Source organism: Schistocerca gregaria, chromosome 7 (assembly GCF_023897955.1).
Source record: "Schistocerca gregaria isolate iqSchGreg1 chromosome 7, iqSchGreg1.2, whole genome shotgun sequence".
NCBI classification, from domain to species: domain Eukaryota; kingdom Metazoa; phylum Arthropoda; class Insecta; order Orthoptera; family Acrididae; genus Schistocerca; species Schistocerca gregaria.
In genome coordinates, this window is record NC_064926.1 from 345,379,193 (window position 1) to 345,404,979 (window position 25,787).

Consider the following 25,787-nt stretch of genomic DNA (forward strand, 5'->3'; position numbering starts at 1 on the left):
CAACTGCTGTTCTCCAACCAGTTCCAAGGAATGACGCACAATGTTGCAGGGAATCTTTACTTGTTCTCAGATAGTAGGCGGAGATGTGAAGGGGTCAAGATGTCCTTGGTACACAGTACGATTATCCTCCATTGGGATGGCCAGACGATGACGACCAGATATTAGATGCGAGCATGCCTACCCTCTCGTTCTCATGCAGTCCAACATCAGGCCACTGTCATATCCGAATGCCCCAGAGATATGAATACTGCACGATTCGGCGAGCAGGCCAAATGGAGGCACAGAATGAGGGCCCTGGTGAACTGGGCATAGCTGGACATCACTGTGGCTGTTGGAAGCGGGCTGTCGGAGGTGAGGCATGGGCTGGCTAGCAGTTCAGTACTCGGGCAGAGCAACTGTAGAGCAGTGAGTGGTTGTCATCCCACGTCTTATCACGAGAACAGCATTCTTAAAACATTCATTTATTGCCACAGAAAATTACAACGGTCATGAAGATCCTCGGAGAAGCCAGTGCCTCGAATGCGCAAATTGTACACAGTCGGCGGGAAGGTGTTGCGTTCAGTGAGGGGCTAGCTTTCTCTGGCCAAGCACGGCGTCGCTCCACCAGTGCAGTGATAATGGCAGCGACTCAGCAAGGTCGCTGACTCCACCTAGGAGGCGGCATCCCAAGACGGCAACAGCACACAAGCGGAGGCTGACAGCGAGGAGTTTACCTACACAGGCAATAGTGGCTGAGTGACTGCATGGTCCCTATCTTCCACTGTAGACCACCAGAGGAGGAGGCAGCAGTGGCTGAAGAAGATCTGCAGACGTTCGACGGTTTTGTGAGTGGTCAGTGAGCAGGATTGGACTCAATGCGAGCAGGAGTCGCAGGTGGCAGGGGTAGAGTCCAGGGGCGGTGGCTGATTGTTCCATTTAGCTTACACTCAAGTTCAGAAAAAACAACAGAATACCTTGAGAGACTAGAGATAGGATGTCAGTATTAACAGACTATGTAAATTACTAAGTTCTACGGGCCGGAGTGGCCGAGCGGCTCTAGGCGCTACAGTCTGGAGGCACGCGAGTGCTACGGTCGCAGGTTCGAATCCTGCCTCGGGCCTTGGTTGTGTGTGATGTCCTTAGGTTAGTTAGGTTTAAGTAGTTATAAGTTCTATGGGACTGATTCCCACAGCAGTTAAGTCCCATAGTGCTCAGAGTCTTTTTTTTTTTTTTTACTAAGTTCTGCAGAAATGATTAGCATTTCAGTCACCACTGTTCAGCACATATCCTGTTGCATAGTAGGCACAGGGTACGCCATGGCCTCCAATAACTTGTTTCAAGCGTGATGGCATCGCTGCGTATAAGGCGAGAATGGCGTCCTCTGGTATAGCCATCCATTTCGCATTCACGTTGTACCGACATTCATGTGTGGTGGTCGGCAATGAAACACAGTGCTGCACCCAACGTTTCACTGTGTCCCACACTTTTTCTACTGTTGACAAGTCTGGTGATACGACGGGCCAGGACAGAAGGCTGACACCCTATGACACCAAGAAGGTACGTGTTCGTGCTGCAACTTGCGGTTTTGCATTGTCTTGCTGAAAAATGGCGTCTGGGGTGTCGTGCAGGAAGGGTATGGTTACAGTTCACAGGATGTCATTCACATAGGTCACACTGGCCACAGGGCGCTGGACACGCACCAGCTGCAATTTCTAGTTGTAACTAATAGCACCCCACACCGTAAGTCCTTGAGTTGGCGGTGTATGTCTTGTGGAAATGCAATCACTGTGATGCCGTCTGCGGCGTAGAAAAATGCGGCCATCGTTTTCAAACAAACAGAAGCTGAATTCGTTCGAAAACAGTGTCTGGTGCCATTCCCGTCCGCAGTGACGTCGTTCCATACAACACTCCCATCAAGCATGTTTCTGCACGTTCATCAAAGGCAGGAGGAAAAGTGGACAATTTCAACGTAACCCATGCCGTAAAAAACAGTGGCGGACTGTTACCTTTGATAGTGTATAATATGTTATACTGTTCCACTGTTGCGCCAGAGGACGCAGATCTGTCGAACAGTGGCGTCCGGGGTGTCGGTCTTTTCGGGAGTCGTCTGGGTGATGCGATACCACGAATTCTCGTCGTGTTCCACGGCCTTCCATGAACCATTCTGCTCACAACCGTTGCGCTGCCCAAACATTTGATCCCACACGAGCAGCAGTTTCCCAGATGGATGCGTCACATTCTATGGAGTCAGTTTTGCGCACTCTTTCAAACTCACTGTTTTACCGTGATATCGATGTTGACCTCGACCCGTGAACCGACATGGTTCAGATGCTAATCATTTCTGCAGAACATATTAATGTACATGCTCTGTGAGTATGAACGTCCTATCTCTAGTCGTTCAAGGTGTTGTGTTTTTTTTTATGAATATGAGCGTATAAACTGGCATAGCCCCGCTCCCCCCCCCCCCCCTCCCCCTTGATCCTGGTGGCTATCATACTACATACTTTCCGTTGGAACGATTAGTATCTACATGTGTTTGGCTCATCCTTGTTTTGCCGAGGCATTAATTCCTGTCTCTTAAGCTGCAACAGAGCCACGGCTTACATGTCTACAATCAAGTCACTCACAACACAGTGGCGTTGCCTTTCTGTTGCGTCGACGACGTAAAGATTCTGGTCCTTCTGCTGCCCAAGTTATGTGGTAACAGTAAACATGGTGACAGTAGTTGTATCACCAAGTCGCTTCTGATATTAAGTGACTGGACAGCTGTCACACATGAGTTTTCAGCATCTCTATATGCTTCTCAGCGAGCCCTCAACATCTAACGCTGGTTATGCCGCTCATATACTATACCAGGCCTGACAAAAGCACTAAACACGAACAACACTACTGGAGTATGGTAGCCATTCTATCTGTCACAAAGAACTGCAACTTTAGTCATTTACGTGAATGCCGAAGATGTCTACATTGTTTCTTTCTGTCCGAAGACTGGTTTGATACATTTATACACGTCAATGTATCCAAGATCAGTCTCTTCATCTTTTCAAAACTACATCCATAACATACATAACTACACCTACTTACAGTGCTCAAGTCTTAGTCTTCCTCTGTAATTTTTATCTGCCCTTCCTCCCCCCTCCCCCAAAGACTTTCTTTCATTATCAAATTAACAATTCCTTGACGCCTTAGATCGTGTCCTATCAACCTATTGCTTTTCTTAGTCAAATCGTGCGTAACACCTTCCGCACCCACAATATTCAGTAAGTTTTCAATAGTAACTCGGTCTGGACATCTAATGTTCAGCGTTCTTCTGCAATATCACGTTTCAAAAGTTTATTCCCTGTTGTCTCTGCTGATTTTCCCCGATTCACTTTCATACAAGGTTTCACTACAGAAAATATTTTCGGGAAAACTTCGCAGTACTTAACTTTCTGTTGAATGTTTACACATTTTTGTTCAGAAAACATTTTCTTTCTCGTACTACATTTTATAACGTCTAATACTTCCACTGTCGTTTGTTTTTTTGCTTTATTATCCACAAAACTTTTTTTTCACGTTCTTACTTTCCTCCCTTTACTTTTCTATATAAAAGACTAAATGACATGGGGAATAGGTTAATACCCTGTACCAGTCTACTCTCAACTCCTGGCTCCCTTCTACTGTGTAGTAATGTACTTGGATATGAACAAAGAAGTATTCTCAGAAAAAAAATGAGATGAAGTTATCAATATATTCTGTTCCGTGTAGAAAACTAGATAAAAATTCAGATATATAACATGTATTGTCGAAAACCAACTTCTGCTGCAACATTTAGAGCTGCCTGGACGTAGAAAAACTATTGCCACGTCAAGACGGCGCTACATAGCTAGTCTTCCCGTATCATCCTTTTAGAATAGATGGAGCTATCTCATCCCTTACTTACAGAGGTGTTTCTCAACGATGACACTGACACGCTTTACATTTACAATTCAGAAATGCTACAAATCGCACAGTATCATTTCGATTATCTTCGAAAAGAATTTGTCGAGCTCTGCAAGGCATGTCTAATTCGTGCTATCATTCTCTAAATGACGTTCGTCAAAATTCTTTGTTATCCTTTATAGCGGAGCAATTAGCGTGGTTGTCAAATGGAAGGTCCCAGTTCGATTTCCTATCTCACCAAAGAACCTACTTTCACAGAAAATCCAGAAAAAAAACATGTAGACAATTCAGAAGCCACGGAAAGGAGAAGAACAGCAACCTAGTTAGCACAGACCAATATTAACTGCTGGGAGGACAGTGCGCTAATCTGGTACCTTAGACTAGCAGCAAGCAACCTTCCTATAAGGCAGTCTGGTATAACATTAACTCTCAAATCTCTCAGTACCCCTCGGCGTTCGAATTGTCGATGTTAACTAACGAACCAGACGCAAATTATTACTAAAGGTACAGACTTGTTTTCCAACGTAACATTTACGTAGTTCGAAGTGTGACAATTGAGATAGCCCGCATCTCGTGGTCGTGCGGTAGCGTTCTCGCTTCCAACGCCCGGATTCCCGGGTTCGATTCCCGGCGGGGTCAGGGATTTTCTCTGCCTCGTGATGGCTGGGTGTTGTGTGTTGTCCTTAGGTTAGTTAGGTTTAAGTAGTTCTAAGTTCTAGGGGACTGATGACCATAGAAGTTAAGTCCCATAGTGCTCAGAGCCATTTGAACCATTTTTGACAATTGAGATAAAAAAAATGTACGGTTGCAGGTAATATTAGAGCTAGCAAAATCTTGCCACTGAGAGTGGTAGGCTTTTAAAATATCAATTGCCCTTATGATTAACTGTATAGTAGCTACACCCTGATAGTTTTATTGGCAAGAAATGCCGACGTAGAATGGCATAGTGCGTAGTTTTAGTTTTCAGAAACGCAAAGGAATTTCTCACTTTGTGAACTCATAAAATCCCTAAAATCCATTAAGCTGTCGTGCAAAAAAAAAAAAAAAAAAAAAGTGGCTCTTACATGAAAACGTGAAGTATCTCGTAGTTAGAGAACACTACAATTGCCTATGTAGTCACAACGCACTACGGCCTACGCAAGAAACCTACTCCATCGTTTTAGTTCTTGCTAGGGAAGAAAGAAGATAAATGCAAGTTACAACACACCATTCTACAAGATTTGTATCAGTTTGAATGAAAATACAAAATCATTATGTAATTCGATTTGTCTGCTGCTTATTAAATAATGTTCGCACTGATGTCTAGATAAACTTATTTTAGCATTTATCTGCACACACACTCCTTTACGAATTTTCTGCAGCTTACTGTACAAACCACAATAAATTACACTTACCATTATACTACAAGTAAAATAATTCTTGCCCGTTCTATTCACCACTGGTGGAATTGCAAGGATTGGACAAGAATACGGAAACAACGCGAGAAATCCTAGAAAATAAATTCATATGCTAGCCAGCCATGCAGGTGTCGCCGTTATACTTGACTACGAACGGCTCCTGTGCAATCTCCTCAGTACGTTGCATGTGTCAGCCGTGGTCAGAATATTGCTGTGTGTATTGTGTGCATTATGGTGAACCTAAGTCTAAAGGGGGCAAATTCATGGTGGTCCTATTGTGCGTGCTTCCGTAAGAAAGGTAGCCGAAGTGTTTGGTGTTTTAAATAGGCACCGTATCGAAGACTTACTGCACGTAAGGAAGTGGGAAAACATCTACCGCTACGTCACAACGCGGATGAAACTGCGTGCTGAGTGACCGTGACGGACGGTCATTGAACAGGACTGTGACGAAAATTAAGAAGAACAGAGTTACAAAAGTCGCTGCAGAACCGAATGTCACATTTGCGAACCCTGTCAGCACGAAAACAAAGGAAAGGGAGGTCCAAAAGCAGCGAATCGCAGGGCGAACTGGAATTACAAAACAACATGTCAGTGATACAAATACCCGTACCTGAAAATGGTGGTGCCGAACCCGTAAAACCTGGACTATAGAGTAATGGAAGAAAGTAATTTGGTCGGATAAGACTCGTTTCACCCCCTTTTCAAGTTCTGGCCGACTTTACGTCCGAAGAGTGAAAAATGGTGGCGGTTTCCTGATGATTTGGGCAGCCATATCGTGGTATTCCATGGGCCCCATGGGCTCTCTGCAAGGTCATATTAATGCCAAGCCTTTTGTGATCATTTTGACTTATCAGGCTCATCTTTGGTATAAAATTTGTTTTCCAGTGGTGATGTAGCTTTCCAAAACCACAGTACCCCTGTTCGCACAGCTCACATCGTCCAAGACTGATTTTGTGAGGCCACCACATTCACCATATCTCAGTTTTATTCAACCTTTGTGATTAATTTTGGAGTGCAGTGTTCGTGATCGCTATCCACTTCCATTTTCATTACCTGAAATTCTGCAGGAAGAATGATATAAGATTACTTTGAAAAGCATAGAGGGCCTGTATTTACCTACCCCGAGCCCACTGGTACCTGTTTTGAATGCCAACGGTTTTCCTACACCATATTAGGCATAGTAATGTGTTACTTTTATGGTGTTCCCATATTTTTTTCCACCCCCAATACCCAGGATCGTCTTCACCATACACTTGTAGACGTAAATGATTCCCGCAGTATTCTGAGTCTCATAAGTCCATCACACTGACAGATAGGAAAATATCTGCTTCTTCAAGGAGCACTTACCGTCTACCAGACACGTCTCAGGCGTAACAAAAATCGTTAAACACAAATGGTGAAGCTCGAGATCTGGGGAATACAAATAGTTCCGGATATCGTTGGACCTCTGTTCTTGTGTTATGAGGGAGGCAGTGTTGCGACCAAGCAGTCCTGTACATATTAATGTTCTGGGAGACAATCCTGCAGTCACATGGATAACTTAGAAAGCTGATAAACGGCGATGCAATAGTTTCAAATATGTGTTACGCGCAAAACTCCTAACGAGTTCAGGAAATTTACTGGCAAACGGAGAGCGTTTCGAGCAGATAAATTTCCGACGGCAACGCACGGAACAATCAGTGTATGATCGTGTTGGTAAATCTGCAACATGCTTTCTAATGGACATCATCAGCTTTGAACGGCGAGTGCCGATATTTCTCTCAAGAGTGCTACTGATGCTGGTTGAAGGCGTGCACAGCAGAAACGTTACAAGTAGCGATTTCATAGCAATAGTCCCCTTGGCGATGTAAACTGCAGGGCTAAAGTAACGCTGAAAGCGCACCAGCAATCTTTCGACTGCAGCGCTCTTTGTCTTCCAGCCACATCTCGTTGCCAGAAACAAAGAACGTTGCGAAGCTCTGGCGTGTTCAAGTTTCGCAACAAATGCTGACCTTAATGGAACGAGGTCGGCCTCGCTTTGCGTTCCACAAGGCACAACCCATTGATCCATAATATTTCGGTGTTCGGCTAGAGGCTTAAAATTCCTTTCCCGACTGTAACGCAAGGCAAATTTCGCCTTTCTGTGTAAGGGTGCAAAGCTTCCTATTGGTTCACCAGCACTTTTGACGAATTCTACAACCGTTACTGATATCTTAATGGTATAGATAACGATTCGGTGCGAAAATGGCACTTTTAAAATAAAAGCAACTCCTTTGTAACATCGAAAATAAATTTTTTCTGCATTAAAGTCGAAACAGACAAAAAAGAGTTTGAGGACCCCCGTCAGACGCAGAATGAGCACATCAGTTCTTACAGCATACACTGACAATCTCTTAAATGGGCGGATACTTCTACAGAATATTAGTACAACAATAAGAGATTCATTTTGTCATTTCCTTACGTAAGTACATCTATTTTAATACTCCATTAACAAATAAACATCATCATGTTGGGTATGATATATTTTACCGTGATCCAATTTCAGAGAAGCTAGGAAGAAGAGACAATTTAAAAATGTAACGATATCCATTTAGTATTACATATATTATCACGATTAGTTCTCAAAGAAGCTAGCAACAAGAGCAAGCTCGATTAGTGAACGTATTCAAAATGTTCTACTGCGACCCTTCTTCTCGAAAATTATTACTGAGGTGTGGCTGATAAAATGTGCGTTTAACCCGAGAGAGGTCGAACACTGTTCCCGAGAACAGAGGAGGGCTCAACTTGACAGCATCTTATTTCCAGATTCTGAGCTGGCCATATACGTCCTAAAGTCGCATAATATCATGTTTTCAAAAGCCCGAGGAATCTATATGACTAGATTTAAACGCACTGAAGATAGCTATTCAATAGCTGTAATCTAGTTATGCAGTAAAAAAAAATAGAGTTTAGGTTTGTGGCTGACTGCTGAATCCAGTTTTCTCTTTCACCCAATTTTTGTATCGCTCCTTTGTTCGAACTAGGAAGCCAAAGGCCAGAACACATTTGGCGAGCCTCTAGAATTTGTGTTTGCAGCTGTCCGATTAGCTAACTTCAATGCTAATTAACTCAAAAGCGGTGCTACGCATCGAATTTTTTTATTCACAATTATTTCTGAGGGCAGCTTACCCTGCAATACCCATGAAAGTTTTTCAAACAATTTCCGATGACTCTGTATACAGGGTGGTCCATTGATAGAGACCGGGCCAAATATCTCCCGAAATAAGTAACAAACGAAAAAACTACAAAGAACGAAACTCGTCTAGCTTGAAGGGGAAACCAGATGACGCTATGGCACGCCCGCACATGGCGCTGTCATAGGTCAAACGGACATCAACTGCGTTTTTCAAAGTAGGAACCCCCATTTTTTATTACATATTCGCGTAGTATGTAAAGAAATATGAATGTTGTAGTTGAACCACTTTTTTCGCTTTGTGATAGATGGCGCTTTAATAGTCACAAACGTATAAGTGCTTGGTATCACGTAACATTGCTCCATTGCGGACGGTATTTGCTTCGTGTTACATTACCCGTGTTAAATGGACCGTTTACCAATTGCGGAAAAGCTCGATATGGTGTTGATGTATGGCTATTGTGATCAAAATGCTATGTATGCGACTCGGTATCCTGGACGACATCTTACAAGTTACCGACCCTTCGCTGGATAGTTACGTTATTTGAAGAAACAGGGAGTGTTCAGCCACATGTGAAACGTCAACCACGACCTGCAACAAATGGTGAAGCCCAAGTAGGTGTTTTAGGTGCTGTCGCGGCTAATCCGCACATCAATAGCAGACAAATTGCGCGAGAATCGGGAATCTCAATAACGTCAGTGTTGAGAATGCTACATTAACATCGATTGCACCCGTACCATATTTCTATGCACCAGGAATTGCATGGCGACGAATTTGAACGTCGTGTACAGTTCTGCCACTGGGGACAAGAGACATTACGGGACGATGACAGTTTTTTTCTAGGCGTTCTCTTTAGCGACAAAGCGTCATTCATCAACAGTGGTAACGTAAACAGGCATAATATGCACTATTGGACACCGGAAAATCCACGATGGCTGCGACAAGTGGAACATCAGCGACCTTGGCGGGCTAATGTATGGTGCGGCATTATGGGAGAAAGGAGAATTGGCCCCCATTTTATCGATGGCAATCTAATTGGTGCAATGTATTCTGATTTCCTACCGATGTTTCTACAAGATGTTTCACTGCATGACAGAATGGCGATGTACTTCCAACATGATGGATGTCTGGCATATAGCTCGAGTGCGGTTGAAGCGGTATTGAATAGCATATTTCATGGCAGGTGGATTTGTCGTCAAAGCACCATACCCGGATTTATTTCTGTGGGGAAAGTTGAAGGATATTTTCTATCGTGATCCACCGAAAACGCCTGACAATATGAGTCAGCGCATTGACAATGCTTGTGCGAAAATTATGGAAGGCGGACTACTCGCTGTTGAGAAGAATGTCGTTAGACGTATATTGAGGTTGATGACATCATTTTGAGCATTTATTGCATTAATGTGGTATTTACAGGTAATCACGCTGTAACAGCATGCGTTCTCAGAAATGATAAGTTCACAAAGGTACATGTATCACATTGGAACAACCGAAATAAAATGTCCAAACGTACCTATGTTCTGTATTTTTATTTAAAAAACCTACCTGTTACCAAATGTTCGTCTAAAATTGTGAGTCATATGTTTGTGACTATTACAGCGGCATCTATCACAAAGCGAAAAAAGTGGTCCAACTAAAAGATTCATATTTCCTTACGTACTACACGAACATGTAATAAAAATGGGGGTTCCTATTTTAAAACGCAGTTGATATCCTTTTGACCTATGGCATCGCCATCTAGCGGGCCAACCATAGCGTCATCTGGTTTCCCCCTTCAGGCTAGCCAGAGAGGCCTCAGGCGCATTTTGCCCGGTGTTTCAGCAGATATTTGCAATTTCGTTTTCACATTTCGTAGCTGGACCCAGCCCAAATAGATACTACTCGTCACGTCTTTCATGCGACGCCCAGTGCCGACGGAAAACGTCGGTTTCTTCCCCGTTGCAAGCAAAATGATTTTTAAAGCGGAAATTTACGTCCCCGTTCGATAGAGCGGTCCCAGGTTAGTCCAATGCGATACTTATTTTATAGGTACGTGTTGACAGCGGCAGAATAGCCAGTACTACAGGAGCGACAGCACTGCCCTGGCTCACGCTGACTGTTACCGCCAAGCACAGTCGCTGTAGGATTGCCGTTTATGCTTCATGTTTTACTCTCTCTGTTAAAACATATCGATGAAACAAATGTCGCACTGTACTAATCTGGGGACGCTCTATTGAATAAGCAAGTAAAATTCCTCTTTAAAAACTCGTTTTGTTGGTAACGGGAAACAAACCGACGTTTTCCGTAGACACTGGAGGTCCAACGAAAGACGTGATGAGCAGTATTTGTCTGTTAGGAGACACACTTTATGTAGGGTGAACCAGGACTTCACCGACAAACTCTCAGAGGTTGTTGAGAAACACATTCTGAATACTTTGGTATAACGGACCCACGGTCACCAGCGGATCGTTAGGGTTATTTTATTCCATTTGGTTTCCTGCCCCAAATAGTTATGTATCTGTATTTCACTGAAAACACTCCAAATGTCGACGGTACTTACATACAGGCTTTTCCCCTGTTCTAAAAGTATTTTCTTGGAGAAAGAGGGGTAAGTCGGATAACAAACTAAATACATCTACATCCGCATGCGCACTTCGCAAGCCACCGCCCGGAGCGTGGCGGAGGGTTCCTTGTACAATTAATAGCCATTTCCTTTCCTGTTCCATTAGCGAATAGAGAAAGGGAGAAACGACTGTCTGTGTGCCTAAGCACGAGCTCTAATTTCCCTAACTGTGTTTTCGTGGGTCCTTAAGCGAGATGTACGTTGGCTACAGCAGATTCGTTCTGTAGTCAGTTTCCAATACTGCTTCTATGAATGTTCTCATTAGTGTCCTGGGAGAAGAACGCCATCTTCCTTCCACGAATTCGCAATTTTTTTACGAAGATACTACGTAATACTGACGTATTGATCGAACCTAGCGGTAAAAAATCTAGCAGCCCGCCAATGAGTTGCTTCGACGTCTCCCTTTAGCCCGACCTAATGCGGAACCCAAACACTCCAGCGGTACTCACGAATGGATCGCATTAATGTTCTATACTCGGTGTCCTTTACAGATAAACCACACTTTCCTAAAATCCCCCCTGTAAAACCGAGGTAGACCGTACGCCTTCCCTACTGCAGTCCTTGTATGCTCGTTCCATTCCGTATGGCTTTGCAAAGTTTCGCCCAGATATTTCATCGACGTTACTATGTGAAGTATCACACGAACATTTCTTATCCTACTCACCTGCATTAATTTACTTTTTTCTACACTTAGAGCAAGCTGCCATTAATCAAACCAACTAGAAATTTTGTCGAAGTCATCTTGTATCTTCCTACGGTCACTCAGCGACGCCACCTTCCCGTACAACACAGCATCTTCAGCAGACATCCGCAGGCTTCTGCTCACCCGTCCGTCTGATCATTTATGTATACAGAGTGTCTCATCTGAAACTTATGCAAAAATATCGCCGAAATCGAGAGTGCTGTTGATGTGCGGTTTTCACAGAACGGATTGCTAATCAGGAGATCACATCATTACCCAAAAATATATTGTAATAATAGATAGAATGTGTATTTTTGTACTAAGATAAACTTTTTAAATAGAACAATGCCTATTTACATTATAAACAAAAGGTAGGGTAAATTAGAACGTGAGTGGTGTTTTTACAGGATTCTAGTGCGAGAACGACGGCACATGTGCAGCAGTCGTTCCATACCAGACTGGAAGCGTGTTCTACCTCTGCCGGTGATCATTTTGAATAACTAGTTAACAGTCTTGTATTGTTCTTTAGTGGGTATTATCACAGGTATTGAACAAGTGTCATTGTAGGAACTTTTCAAAATACGATAGCTCGTAAGCGACTCGTTCTAGAATGCTGGAACAAACACAACTGACATTCTAATTAACCTCACTTTTAGTTGATTAACGCCGATAGGCATTGCTTCACTTAAAAAAAACAGTATGTTTGCACTTTATAAGTATCATTACTATCTGCTGATTGTCTAACAATACGATCTCTGACTAATCCATTCTGTAAAAACCGCACATTAGTAGCACTTTCAATTTCCACAATATTTGCGGTACACGTTTTAGGTGATTCGTCCTGTAAACGGAACAAGAACAGCTGTATCACATTTGCTTCGGGCACTCCCGATGACACCCTTGTCTCTGGTGAAACTCGCAGCCGAAAACAATGCACTGTGTCTCTTACTTGAGAAGTATTCGAGTCAGCCACATATCTGGGTACCTATTCCGTGTGCTCGTATTTTCGTTAACAGTCTGCCGTGGGACACCGTGTCTAACGCTTTTCCGCAATTAGGACTATGGAATCTGCCTATTGTCCCCCGTCCATGGTATGTAGAATATCACGTCAGAAAAGAGCAACTGGGTTTTGTCAAGAGAGATGCTTTCTGAAACAGTGCAGCAGTTTTTCTGTCTCAATGAAATTTATTATTTTCGAACTGAGAATATGTTTAAGAATTCTGCAGCAAACCTAGGTTAAGGATATTGGTCTGTAATTTGCGGATCCGTCCTTTTACGCTTCACATATACAGGAGTCGCCTGCCCTTTTTTCCAGTCGCGACTTTGCATTGGACAAGAGATCCGCCATAAATGCAAGCTAAGTAAGGAGCCGAACAGTATTCCCTGTAAAATCGACTTGGAGTTCCATCCGGACCTGGCGACTTATTTGTTTTCAATTGCTTCAGTTGCTTCTCCACACCACGAATCCCAATTACTATGTCCTCCATACGAGAGTTTGTACGACGGTCAAACGACGGTATGTTTTATGATATTCCTTCGTGGAAGATTCCGTAAACGAGAAATTTAAAACTTCAGTTTCCCTTCTGTAATCGTGTATTGCGATGTCAGACTGGATAGAAGACTTGACCTCCTTAGCGATTTCACGAGAACCAGAAGTCACTCTGGTTGTCGGCAAGATCTTTTGGTTAGGGAGTGACCGTGGTAGTGGTCATATGCCTCGGGCATCGTTCCTTTTACAGACGAACGGATCTCTAATAGCTTTTGCCTGTCGTCATTTGCGAGTTCTTTTCTAAAGCGAGAATAAACAGTCTGTGTTTCCTCGGAATTTTTCCTAATTTTGTTTTTAAACGGTTGTGGGTCTTTTCTACCCCTAATCCACTACTCGGTCCAAATTATCCACACAGGATTTACAATATTTTTCAGCTTTATCCATAATTCCTCTACATTGTTTGAGTGGGGTGCTAACAGCTACTTATACGCTCTTTCTTGCATAAATTCTTTCCTAGCCTTAATGATGGATTTATTAACTTTAGTAGCCATAATCGCTGTGACGATATCATGATCACTAATCTCTGTATCGATACTCACGCCGTCGATGAGGTCAGGCTTGTTCGTAGCTACAAGTCTAAAACATTTCTGTTGTGTGTGTAGACCGCTGCTCAAGACAGTTTTCAGAAGACAGTGTTCAAAAGTACTTCACAAGATTGTCCGTCTGTACAACCTGCACTGAATCCACCGACCTCCCAGTCTATATTCGCTGTACTAAAGTCCCCTCAAACTAATATTGCGTGATCTGGATATTTCCGTTCGTCTGAGTATAGCTTTCTTCGATTAGTTTTACTTGTAAAACTGTCGCAGTGGAATCACGTGGGAGGTGAAAACATCCAACAACTAACTTGATTTCACCAGTCTGTTAAACGCTTCTAGATAACTTCTCAGTCAGATTCAGTTTCGACCTCGATAGACACAATTCTTCTGCCGACTGCAATGAACACTCTCTCTCTTATGGCATCCAATCTGTCTGTTCGATGCGTGTTCCAAGCCTAGTTAAATATTTCAGAGCTTTCTACTTCGGGTTTTATCGAGTAATTGAGTGTGACAACTTTCCTGGAGAGCAGAAAATTCAGGAAATTTATAACGAATATTTCGACAGTTTACTGATAACATTTTGATAGCACATGTGTCTTTATTGAGAACGTGGCTTGACTCCACACTCTACCTATCCAGCAAAACCCCTTTCTGCAATCCACAAGTACTCCGCTGTCCGAGTAGCTGCTTCCTTTGTGTTGTGTACTGCTAATCTATCAAGCGGAGTACTACAATTCTTCATTCCGTAACGTAGGCCCTGAAATAAATCATAATAACTTTGTTACACTGTTGCAAGCCTCCGGAGACAGTCGGTCTCTGATACCAAAATACTTAAGGTGTTTTTTTTCTGAAACAAATTTCCGCTGTTTGACTGTTAATCGTTCATTTATTTTACAGAGTCAAGATGGCGGCATTGTAGCCATTCTCAAATGCATTTTTACCGTTGAAATATGTGTTACTCGTCTGTTACATGTCATCGTCGAAAAACATTTCAACATGCTCTTCAGAAATCCGAAATCATGACTGTGTAAAATAAATGAACAGTTAACAGTCAAATGGCGGAAATTTCTTTCAAAAATTCTATGTGACTGTGGTCACCCACGAAGGAAAAGGATCATTAACTCAAGAAGGTATTCCTGAACAATCTCTGAACGTTTATCGGTGGAGTACTGGTTCACCTTCCATGAGAAGGTTAGTGTTACTGGATGGAGGTGAGAGATTCTGAACGCCTCTGAGCGTACACGCGTAATTTTTTTCCTTGCGAAATAATAAGACTTGCATAAATTTCCGAAATTTGGTTATTTCATTGTGTAATCTCATTTTGGTACATATTTACGTTGAAAAAAATTATTTATGCTGATACAGATGATTACTAAATTGTGCTTTCAAAAGTGTGTGTGTGTGTGTGTGTGTGTGTGTGTGTGTGTGTGTGTGTGTGTGTGTGTGAGAGAGAGAGAGAGAGAGAGAGAGAGCGCTTAATATCATGTGTGTACTTTTGTCTTTTGTATGTACTTTTCAGTATGCTTCAAAATGATTTTTAACCGAGTAGCTCAAAGTGTTCACTTAAATATCAGCGTAACCTTTTATCTGTTGAATCACTGTCTTCTTGACCTTTGGCTGCTCCTCTTATTTCCTGGGGATATCATGCTGAATGAAACCATTCTAACATACCATGTGCATTGTGGCGAATCAGCTCAGTTGCGGTGTGAGCACGACAGTATGTACCAGTGATCACGTGCTTTCTTGTGTTCCAGGCGATAAGGGAATATCCAAGTTGAAAAAGACCTCGAGCCTCTTCCCGCACCCACGTATTGGTCGATCCGAGTTCATCAATCATGAAGCAGGTACGTGTCCTCTATGACAACTGTAATGTGCAAGGTACGCATTTCTGGAACAGGAAGATTTCACCTGCCGGAATTTTTGGTGATGCGTCTAAGACATTTTATTGTGGAAATCACAACATTATTTTAAAGAAACTTGAAGTTAACATAATTAAAAATTTGTGTCGTAACAAACCACAGCTGTGAGATATTGATAGGAAAGCAGTTTTCATTTTCTATCATCTCTATATATCATATTTATTCTTGACCGTTTTTGGTTACTTCAACTATCATCAACTGGAAGAAAATTTATATGTTGTTGGTTTAAAAAATGGTTCAAATGGCTCTGAGCACTATGGGACTCAACTGCTGTGGTCATTAGTCCCCTAGAACTTAGAACTACTTAAACCTAACTAACCTAAGGACATCACACACATCCATGCCCGAAGCAGGATTCGAACCTGCGACCGTAGCAGTCCCACGGTTCCGGACTGCGCACCTAGAACCGCGAGACCACCGCGGCCGGCTGTTGGTTTACAAATGCTTGTTTCTCATAGAAGTGACTTTAGTATACCCAATGTAACAATGACGAAAAGCGGAATGCAACCTAACTTGAATTTGACAATGTGCTGAAAACTGAAGTAAGTTGTCTTTTATCCGTCAGAACTGCATGTGCGATTTACCTATGTCTTTTAAGATATTGTCAAAATTGATTACGTCGCATTCCACGTCTTTTCATTGTTGCATTGGCTATAAAAAAAGTGTTTTTATGAGAAACATGCATTTTTAAACCAATAGATGTTATATTTCTCTTGCGGTTGAAATAACCGAAATAACCGAAACCGTTCAAGAATAAATAAAACATGCGCAGCTGATGGCAAGAAGAAATGATTTTCTATAAATAAATGTTTATGGTTGATTTTAGGATCCGGCAACAAACCTAAGGAGACTGCTAGAAAATGAATCACTTCAAATTCAACTAATAGGAAGCAAAATATCATTTTACTTAGCTTATACAGCTCTCATGGTAAACGTTTTCTAATTGGGGAAAAATAACTACTGGCTTTCCAGGGGGTGGAATTCTAAGACCACTCCTGTTCTCCTCTTCTTATCATATATGAATGCTCTTCCATCTAAGACTGATAAAGCAAAAATAGTGCTTTTTCCTGTTGAAGCAACCATCATGGTCGTGACCAAGACAGCTGCAACAACAGTATCGGCGATAAATGAAATATTCAAAAGTATTAATGACTGATTCATGGTAAACGGCATATCAGTTAATTTAGAAAGAAAAAAAAAACAGTTCATACAAGTAAGGCAAGGTACGTGATTATCAAAAACATTATAGCAAGAGGGGAAGTAAATAAATAAACTGATTACTCAGTGGGTTCCATTGGATGTACATCAGGCGAATTTGGTCGCCAAGAACTCACTACAATACTTCTCAAACCACTGTCCGAGACACGGACAGTTATAATGCTGAAAAACAACTTAGCCACAACCTAGTGGATTGTTACCAGAAAGAACTCTGCGGTCGTATTTTTTGCACTGCTTTGAAACCTACTTGCATATTAAAACTGTATGGCAAATGTCCACAGTTTCTTTCCTCCAGGAGGCCTAGTCCTGCGAAGTATGCAGAACTTCTATGACGTTTGAAAGGAAGGACTTGCAAGGTTCAGCTTCGGGGTCAGCACACAGTTTTAATCTGCCAGGCGAGAAAGATTCATTCGAATCCCATAATTGATTGAGAGAATTGCTAGTTCCTATGTAGGAGACGAGAGAAAACTTCATTGAAAGACTCATAAAAACGTTCTCTGAAAAGTGCCTAGAGCAGATAGGTCGACACGCTATCCATGACGGAAATATATTGGACTTATTGACAACAAAGAGACCAGAGCAGTTTGAGGGTGTTCACACAGAGACTCGGATCAGTGATCGCGGTGGAGTTGTAGCAATAATGGGCACCACTTTATGAAGGGCTGGAAAAGCAAGCAGAAAAATTCACAGAAAAATGGAATTATTTGATTCAGGCAGTGAAGAAATCAAGAAATTTATGTAAGCTGATACGAAGAGTCAACGAGCCTCTAGAGAAATGGGTACCTAACTGACCGATTAGAGATGGTAGAGTCATCCTACAGTTTTATAGACAAGTTCAGGAAATTTCTTGAGAAACACCGCCCACTATACAATAGGACTTGAGGAATTGTAACTGACACAGGTATATTCATAAAGAATATGTCATTGTGCAGTGGAGTTTGCGCTGTTTTCTTGAAATGCCTCACAGATTAAAATTGTTCGCCAGGAAGCGACTCCAACTTTTAGCCTTGAGTTTAGCGAGCAATGTTCTTACCGAAAAATACGTTTAGGCCCGAACCTCAGCTTCAGTTATAGTCGAAATAGATTAGCAGTGGATCTTGTGTGGGGCTGGAAGCAGATTTGAAGTCTTAGAGGAGTCGAAGTCCTGGTCGTGAGTAGTTGCTGCAACTCAGTAGACACCCTGTTCGGCTGCGGTCGAGGGTGGGGCACCATCGTGCTGCTTACGTCATCCAGGGAGTTAAAAACAGTCCAGGGAATAAAAGTGGTCCCCCACGTTTAAGTGGTGCTGCGGCTGTTACGGAAATAAAATAAAAGAAAATAGGCTTGATAACTTTGGGCGTTTCCTGGTGAGCCGCCTATTTGAACTCTACTGTCACTGATAAGGGGTAGTCGGTGAGTGTTAGGAAGAAGTAAGGTACAAGGGGTAATTTTAAGATATTAGCAGAAAATATTTACTAACTTATCCTTCTACTAAATCTCTCACACACACACACACACACACACACACATATATATATATATATATATATATATATATATATATATATATATATATAAAGATAACTAAATCAACTGCCTTTACCTCAAATAGTAATGAGATTATTATACATGAAAAACAATAAAGTAACCAACCAGATGTATAAATAATGAGTATTTTTTCAGAACAATAAATTAAGTATACTTCCGGTTCACTGGCGTCGGTATAACTAGCCGACTGGAATCTTGGAATGATAATATCAAATGGACAAGATGACTAATGACGGACTACTGTAACAGACAGAAAGCAAGAGAATGAAAAAAGAGTATTTAGATAATTAAAACAGCAATTTAAACATATATCAGACCCGGCCACCAAAATCACACTAGATACACAAACAAACTTGGCTAAATTTATTAATTTTTATTTATTTACTTATCCCATTTCAATGTTGCCTACAATTTTAATACAGGCTGTACTGATTCTTACATAAATCATGCATTATACATTAATACTTAATTTTGCCTTACACGATATTACCTCCCATCAACATTACTACTGCTACTAGTCATAGTATATGTAACTATTTCTACTATGAATAAAAGCTACACCTACTATCACATCTATGTCTACTACTGTTGTAATCAGTTTTTGTCTTTCACATTCCACAATGTCACAATGCACTCCATCGCTCCCTAGTTCACAGGCATGCGCTGCCAGTACCTTGGGCACATGAAAGACGTTGTAGTTGCAGCTGCTTCTTCCATTGTTTGTTGGTTCTCTGGTTGCAGGGAAGGATTTCTCTGTTGCAAGAGACCATCGTTGTCGTCGGTAACGAGCGCAATCACACACCAGCCCACGTGACCGTGGTTCTGGGTCCTTGGGTGGCGAGACACGGCCCACGGCTCTGCTGCTCTCTGGTGTTGTTACGGTGGCTCCGCAGAAAGTGTTGGCAGTTCTCGATCTCAGGTGCCTGGACTGCGTTGCTTCCCTATATTTTGTGGCAATCTCTCGTCGTGCGCTAGACGGGAGTTGGTTGATAATCAAAAGCGATACACAAGCCTTTCTTGAATTCTGTTACGCAACACAGTACCTCCAAGACATCGAGTTTTGCGTTACGGTCGAGTTGCTGCCAATCACTAGCAGTAATACTGGCGTACAGCGGACATCCCCAGTTCTGGTACAACTTCTTCACCACAGGCTCATTTACGAGGCGTGCTTCTATCAATTCGATGCCAGTAGTCAGCGTAGGGCCCACGACTCGTCAAGAAGTGTTCAAAAATGGCTCTGAGCACTATGGGACTTAACTGCTGCGCTCATCAGTCCCCTAGAACTTAGAACTACTTAAACCTAACTAACTTAAGGACACCACACACATCCATGCCCGAGGCAGGATTCGAACCTGCGACCGTAGCGGTCGTGCGGTTCCAGACTGTAGCGCCTAGAACCGCTCGGCCACTTTGGCCGGCTCAAGAAGTGTCAGGCACTTCGAGGAATTCAGGTGCTTCATTTCCAGTTCGTGTTTCATATTCGGCAGAAAACCGTAGGTGCGCCTCGCTGTTTGCGCATCTTCCCATTGGTTCTGCCATAGGTGAAGGATCAGATTTTGTTACTTGCTTTTGGTCCTTATTTTTATTTAATTCAGAACTTCATGATGATGCTCTTTCTTCAGGCAATACATCGCCGCTTTTTTCCTTATCTAGAGATAGAGAGTACAAATTCCAAGTATTACTTGCAACGCCTCAATTGCGCCGTGCCAAAAGCTCCCGTCAACCGAAGAAGTATTCTGCGGTGGACCCTGTTAATCATGTGTGCTGGTGTTACAAGGAAAAGTCTGTGGCCTGAAACACTCGCACGGTATCCCATGAACTTTTAGTAGGTCATCAGATCCTTTGAACAGACCTTAACTTTTCTTCAGTCTCGCTTCCACTATCAATCGGAACATCAGAACTGAGATGCGTTTACCTTTGCTAAAGTCAAAATGATTGTCATCTATCACGTCTTCAATTTCGTTTCCATTCTTCCGTATATTATTCATGTCAGCAACTTGGATGCATGAGCTCTTAAGCTGACTGTGCGATAATTCTCACACTTGTCGACTCTTGCAGGCTTGGGAATTGTATGCATGATGTTTCTCCGGAAGTCTGATGGTATAACGCCAGATTCATACATTCAACATACCAACGTGAATAATCGTATTGTTTCCACTTCCCCCAATGATTTTAGAAATGTTATCTATCCCTTCTGAATTATTAGTTGTTAAGTCCTCCAAAGCTCTTTCACATTCTGATTCTAATACTGGATCCCCCGTTTTGCCTATCGACTCCTGTTCCCAGTTCTGTCATGTCTTCAGATAAGTCATCCCCATCATAGAGGCCCTCAATGTACTCTTTCCACCTATCCACTCTCTCCCCTAAATTTAACACTCTTAGCGTGCACAATAATGTTCACGAAGTCTATAGCCGTCATTGTGACTTCCAGTAATGTCTTAGATCCTTTGGATGTCATGATGAATGTCTCCCTTAGCACAATATGGCCCTTCATTGGTCTCCTTCCGTTCGCCTGGAAGACAGTATGCCCGGACACGGCCGTTGACCTGCAGAGGAAGTTGACATTAGCGACTCTTTGTTTCTACGCAAGATCGTTAACTTGCAGCTTGAGAACCAATGCCGAGGAAACAGCTGGATGAAACGGGATTGACTGAAGGAAAATGCAAGTTGGGTGCTGATGCAGGATTGTGGGTTCCAGAAGGAAATATCACGTGATTATGGAGATAGGAGTGCGAGAATATGACATGGCGAATATTGTGGTGAGGAATTTATGCAGAAAGATCGATGATGCTCCTTAGATTAATGTTCGTGTCCGCTTAAACTAGAGTTTGTAGGCGAGAAGATGTGAAATATCAATAGTTCTGAAAGTATGTGGCGATAAATAGTGGGCAGCAATAACATGCGATCATCCAGAGGTGTGGATACTTTGGAGGACAATTGTCACAAAACAGATTATACCTTCTGTGGTGAAAGCAGAACGTAAGAAGTGGTTTGGATGCGTTTGTATGTGGATAGAACAGATGGACAGATTCAATGGGCATCTGGTGAGAGGAAGCTTTGTCTTACTTTTGTAGAGGTGGCTTTCACGGGAGAGATTTGAAGTGTGGCATAAGAGCAACAGTGATTCATGATGTAATTAGCTTTGTAATAGGAACGAATTGGTGAATTTGTACAATTTAGGGTGTAACTTTGATTGTGTGTTTGGCAACTAAGGCAAGAGTGTGGTCGGGTGTGGGATATGAAGGGATGCATATTACGTCTATAGTGGCAAATGAATGTGTCTTTCGTAAGGGAGTAATCGATAGTTGGAGGGTATTCTGAGGATATGCGGACAAGAAAATTTCAACTGGAATCGTTGCGTAAGTGGGAGGCTGTATGGATCTGCTGGATGGCTCAAATGGCTCTGAGCACTATGGGACTTAACATCTATGGTTATCAGTCCCCTAGAACTTAGAACTACTTAAACCTAACTAACCTAAGGACAACACACAACACCCAGCCATCACGGGGCAGAGAAAATCCCTGACCCCGCCGGGAATCGAACCCGGGAACCCGGGCGCGGGAAGCGAGAACGCTATCGCGCGACCACGAGATGCGGGCATCTGCTGGATGGTTGGTCTGAGATTGAGTTCGTCTATACCACTGTCGTCTCAGTAGCAACGTTTTTGTTCGTAACAACGAGAGTCAACAGGCGCCGAATACGTTGTCGTTTGGGACAATGAGGACTGTGTGAGATCAAGGATGCTGGAGAGCAAAAATTTCATCGGAGAGTTTACATAGCACGAGGGAGTCGAATTTTATTTTGACACAGTCTTCATGAGGTATGAGTTGTGACTTGTTTGTGCTAGGGAGTACATTTTATATCGAAAAGCAGTTTGGTTGAGAAATTTCAGGTGATACCGGGTCACGACAAAGCAATGAGCTGTGAAAGAATTAAGGTGATGAAAAATGTTCAAATGTGTGTGAAATCTTATGGGACTTAACTGCTAAGGCCATCAGTCCCTAAGCTTACACACTACTTAAATTAAAGTACAAACACAAAAACCCATGCCCGAGGGAGGACTCGAACCTCCGCCGGGACCAGCCGCACAGTCCACGGCTGTACTACCCCGACCGCTCGGCTAATCCCGCGCGGCTTAAGGTGATGAAACTGAGTCCACTGTTTCAAAGTGATATTTATTGAACGCTTGGTGTTTCAGTGCTTTGTCGTTTACGTGCCCTTTGTGAAAATATTGTTAGCGACAAGGTAATTCCAGTGCCCCTGCGTCTTACCTACAGGCATGGTACCATGATTTTGTTAAAAGATAACGACACGGAGACCTCGAAGATAGGGCATATCCATATAACACGGTTGCTATCCGACCTACCCGCTATGCGTTGTGTATCCAGTGGCACTCCATATCATTACGCCAGGCGATGGCCCCGTGACGCTGTATGCAGAAGCTGGATTCTTATGGGAAGACGACGTGGCATCACACTAGGTGATGAACCGTGATGCTGTGTGCAGAACCTGGGCTAATCTGGAAAGGCCACGTGGTGCCACTCGTGTGTTCAGTGTTGTTGTGTGCACCTGTGTAGGAGCGCCTCTCTTGCTGTTAGGTGAGAGTGCTGCACTCGCAGGGTAGTGTACCTAGGAGCACATGTTGTTTCCTGGTCGGTGCTTCCTTACATTGCCTGATTTTAGAATTACATGGACGAATGCGCACTAGAAAACTCCATAAGGAGTTTCCGGAATTTCTACATTTTTTGTTGTTGTGAGAAAAATGGTTCAAATGGCTCTGAGCACTATGGGACTCAATTGCTGTGGTCATTAGTCCCCTAGAACTTAGAACTACTTAAACCTAACTAACCTACGGACATCACACACATCCATGTCCGAGGCAGGATTCGAACCTGCGACCGTAGCAGCGGTTTCAAATATTGCGAGTAACACGTACGCGTTCACTGTTTACGTACAATAGTGACAGATTTTTTTCCTATCGCAAAACTTTTGAGTTTGAACAGAATATTTATTCCTAAGTACATCGATATTGTACCTTGGAACAGTTCGTCACATTTTGAAAATCCTCTTTCTTCCAGAGTAAATTCTGAAATTTCAGAAGAAGACTGCAGCACACAGTAAAGAAATACGACCAGAACAAAAAGGAATACGAAAATATATTCTATTTTCATTATATGAATGGCTACACGTGAAAATCTGAAAAGTTTTCCAAGGCACAACACTCCAACCTACATAGCGGAAGTAGTAAGAATGATTGTCTTGCTGACACTCGATAGTGCTCCTGGCACCATTGTGGATACCATTCTTGATTGGAACAAGCACATTTCCTGACTCAAAAGAAGTACACCCTACAGGTGAACAAATGCTCCATCCTCTTTGGCGTTAGTCGTGTGGGGGCGTTGAGATACTGTATTGTGCTGTGCATACTCCATTGAATCCATCAATGCCATATTCTCATGACTGTCATGGGCCAACACAAATAAACGACAAGCTGAGACTTTCCTGGCAGAATAAAACTGTGTGCCGGACCGAGACTCGAACTCTGGACCTTTGTCTTTCGCGGGCAAGTGCTCTACCATCTGAGCTACCCAAGCACGACTCATGCCCCCTCCTCACAGCTTTACTTCTGCCAGTACCTCGTCTCCTACCTTCCAAACTTCACAGAAGCTCTCCTGCGAACCTCAGAATTAACAGCGCACACTCCACTACACAGTGAAAATCTCATTCTGGAAACGACAAGCTGCTTTCTTGATAGGTCAGATTTTGGGGCCAGTTGCGTAAGACTGGCGCCAATAGCACCGCTATAAGGATGCAAATCAGGTTAGCTTTAAATACACGCTATAACGGTCGTGAGCGTCAGGTACCTTTGAGATTGGACATGGCGAGTTGATGTTAATCAAGAATACCTACAAACTTTAAGGATACAAAGACGCCAATACCAACCCCTCACTGAGTTTGAACAAGGTCGTGTATTAGGGCTACGAGAAGGTAGATGTTTCTTCTGCGATACTGCAGAAAGACTCGGTAGGAATGTAGCCATTGTCCATGATTACTGTCAGCGGTGGTCACGGGAATGAACGGTCCCAAGAAGACCGCGCTCCTGACGGCCACGTGGCACTACCGAAAGGGAATACCATCTTGTTTGGCGTATGGTTCCGTGTCATGATAACTGCATCTGCAATAGCAATCTGAAAAGCAGTTGGTACCATAGTAACACAACGAACTGTTACAAATCGGTAACTTCAAGGCGTGGCGTGTCTTCCTCTGACCCCAAACCACCGCCATCTGCGACATTTGTAGTGCCAAGCGGGATCTCGTTGGAGGGCAGGGTGAAGGCCTATTGTGTTTGCTGATGAAATCTGCTTGTGCGTTAGTGCCAGTGATGGCCATCTGTTGGTTAGATGGAGGCCAGTTGAGAGCATGCATCCAACCTGGCGTTATGGGTGGGGCTGTTTGGGAGAAGAGACCAAACAGCGAGGTCATGGTCTCATCGGCTTAGGGAAGGACGGGGAAGGAAGTCTTTCGTGCCCATTAAAAGGAACCATCCTGACATTATGGTCGGGGAAGCGAGTTTTTATGGCAGCAAGAGCACTCTCATGGTTATCCCACGGAATCTGACTGCAAATTTGTACGTCAGTCTAGTGATTCGACCTGTTGTGCTGCCTTACATGAACAGCGTTCCAGGGGATGTTTTCTAACAGGATAACGATCGCGCACATATCACTGTTGTAGCCAAACATGATCTACTTTCTACAGAGTGTCGACATGTTGCCGTGGCCTGCTCGATCGCCAGATCTGTCTCCGATCGAGCACGTATGGGATATCATTGGACGACAACACCAGCGTCATCGAAAAATAGCATTAATCGTTCGTATGCTGACCAACTAAACGCAACATGCATAAAACAACATCTTACAAGTTGACATCCGGCACCTGCACAACACACTGCATACACATTTGCATGGTTGCATGCTTCCATTAAATATTCTGACTGTTACACCGGTTATTAATGTACAAGCATTTTACATTTCCAATGGCTTATCTCTCACTTTCATTAACCTATGATAGTGAATGTTAATCACTCAAAATTGTTACATGGACAAATCTGTTGCCGAAATTTCAATTCTCCACATTAATTATTTTTTGGTGTTGCGACTTTTTTTCCCATGATTGCACAAAGAATGTAGATGAAGTTACTGGTTCGCACTTCTGTGACGCTGCACTCAAGTGCTAATTATTTTAATATCCAAAAATGTAATACACTCCTTGGCAATTTGTCGTTTGCTGCTTGCAGCTTTCAT

The 25,787-nt window shown here is 42.9% G+C and overlaps 1 protein-coding gene across 1 annotated transcript in view; it reads left to right on the forward strand.

The window, feature by feature from the left end:
- The window catches only part of LOC126281579 (uncharacterized), a 108,855-nt gene that overhangs the window by 20,797 nt on the left and 62,271 nt on the right, over nucleotides 1-25,787 (forward strand). The window contains exon 2 of the mRNA XM_049980661.1: nucleotides 15,576-15,665. Coding sequence (XP_049836618.1) covers nucleotides 15,576-15,665 — 90 coding nt within the window. The remainder of the gene's footprint in view (nucleotides 1-15,575; nucleotides 15,666-25,787) is intronic.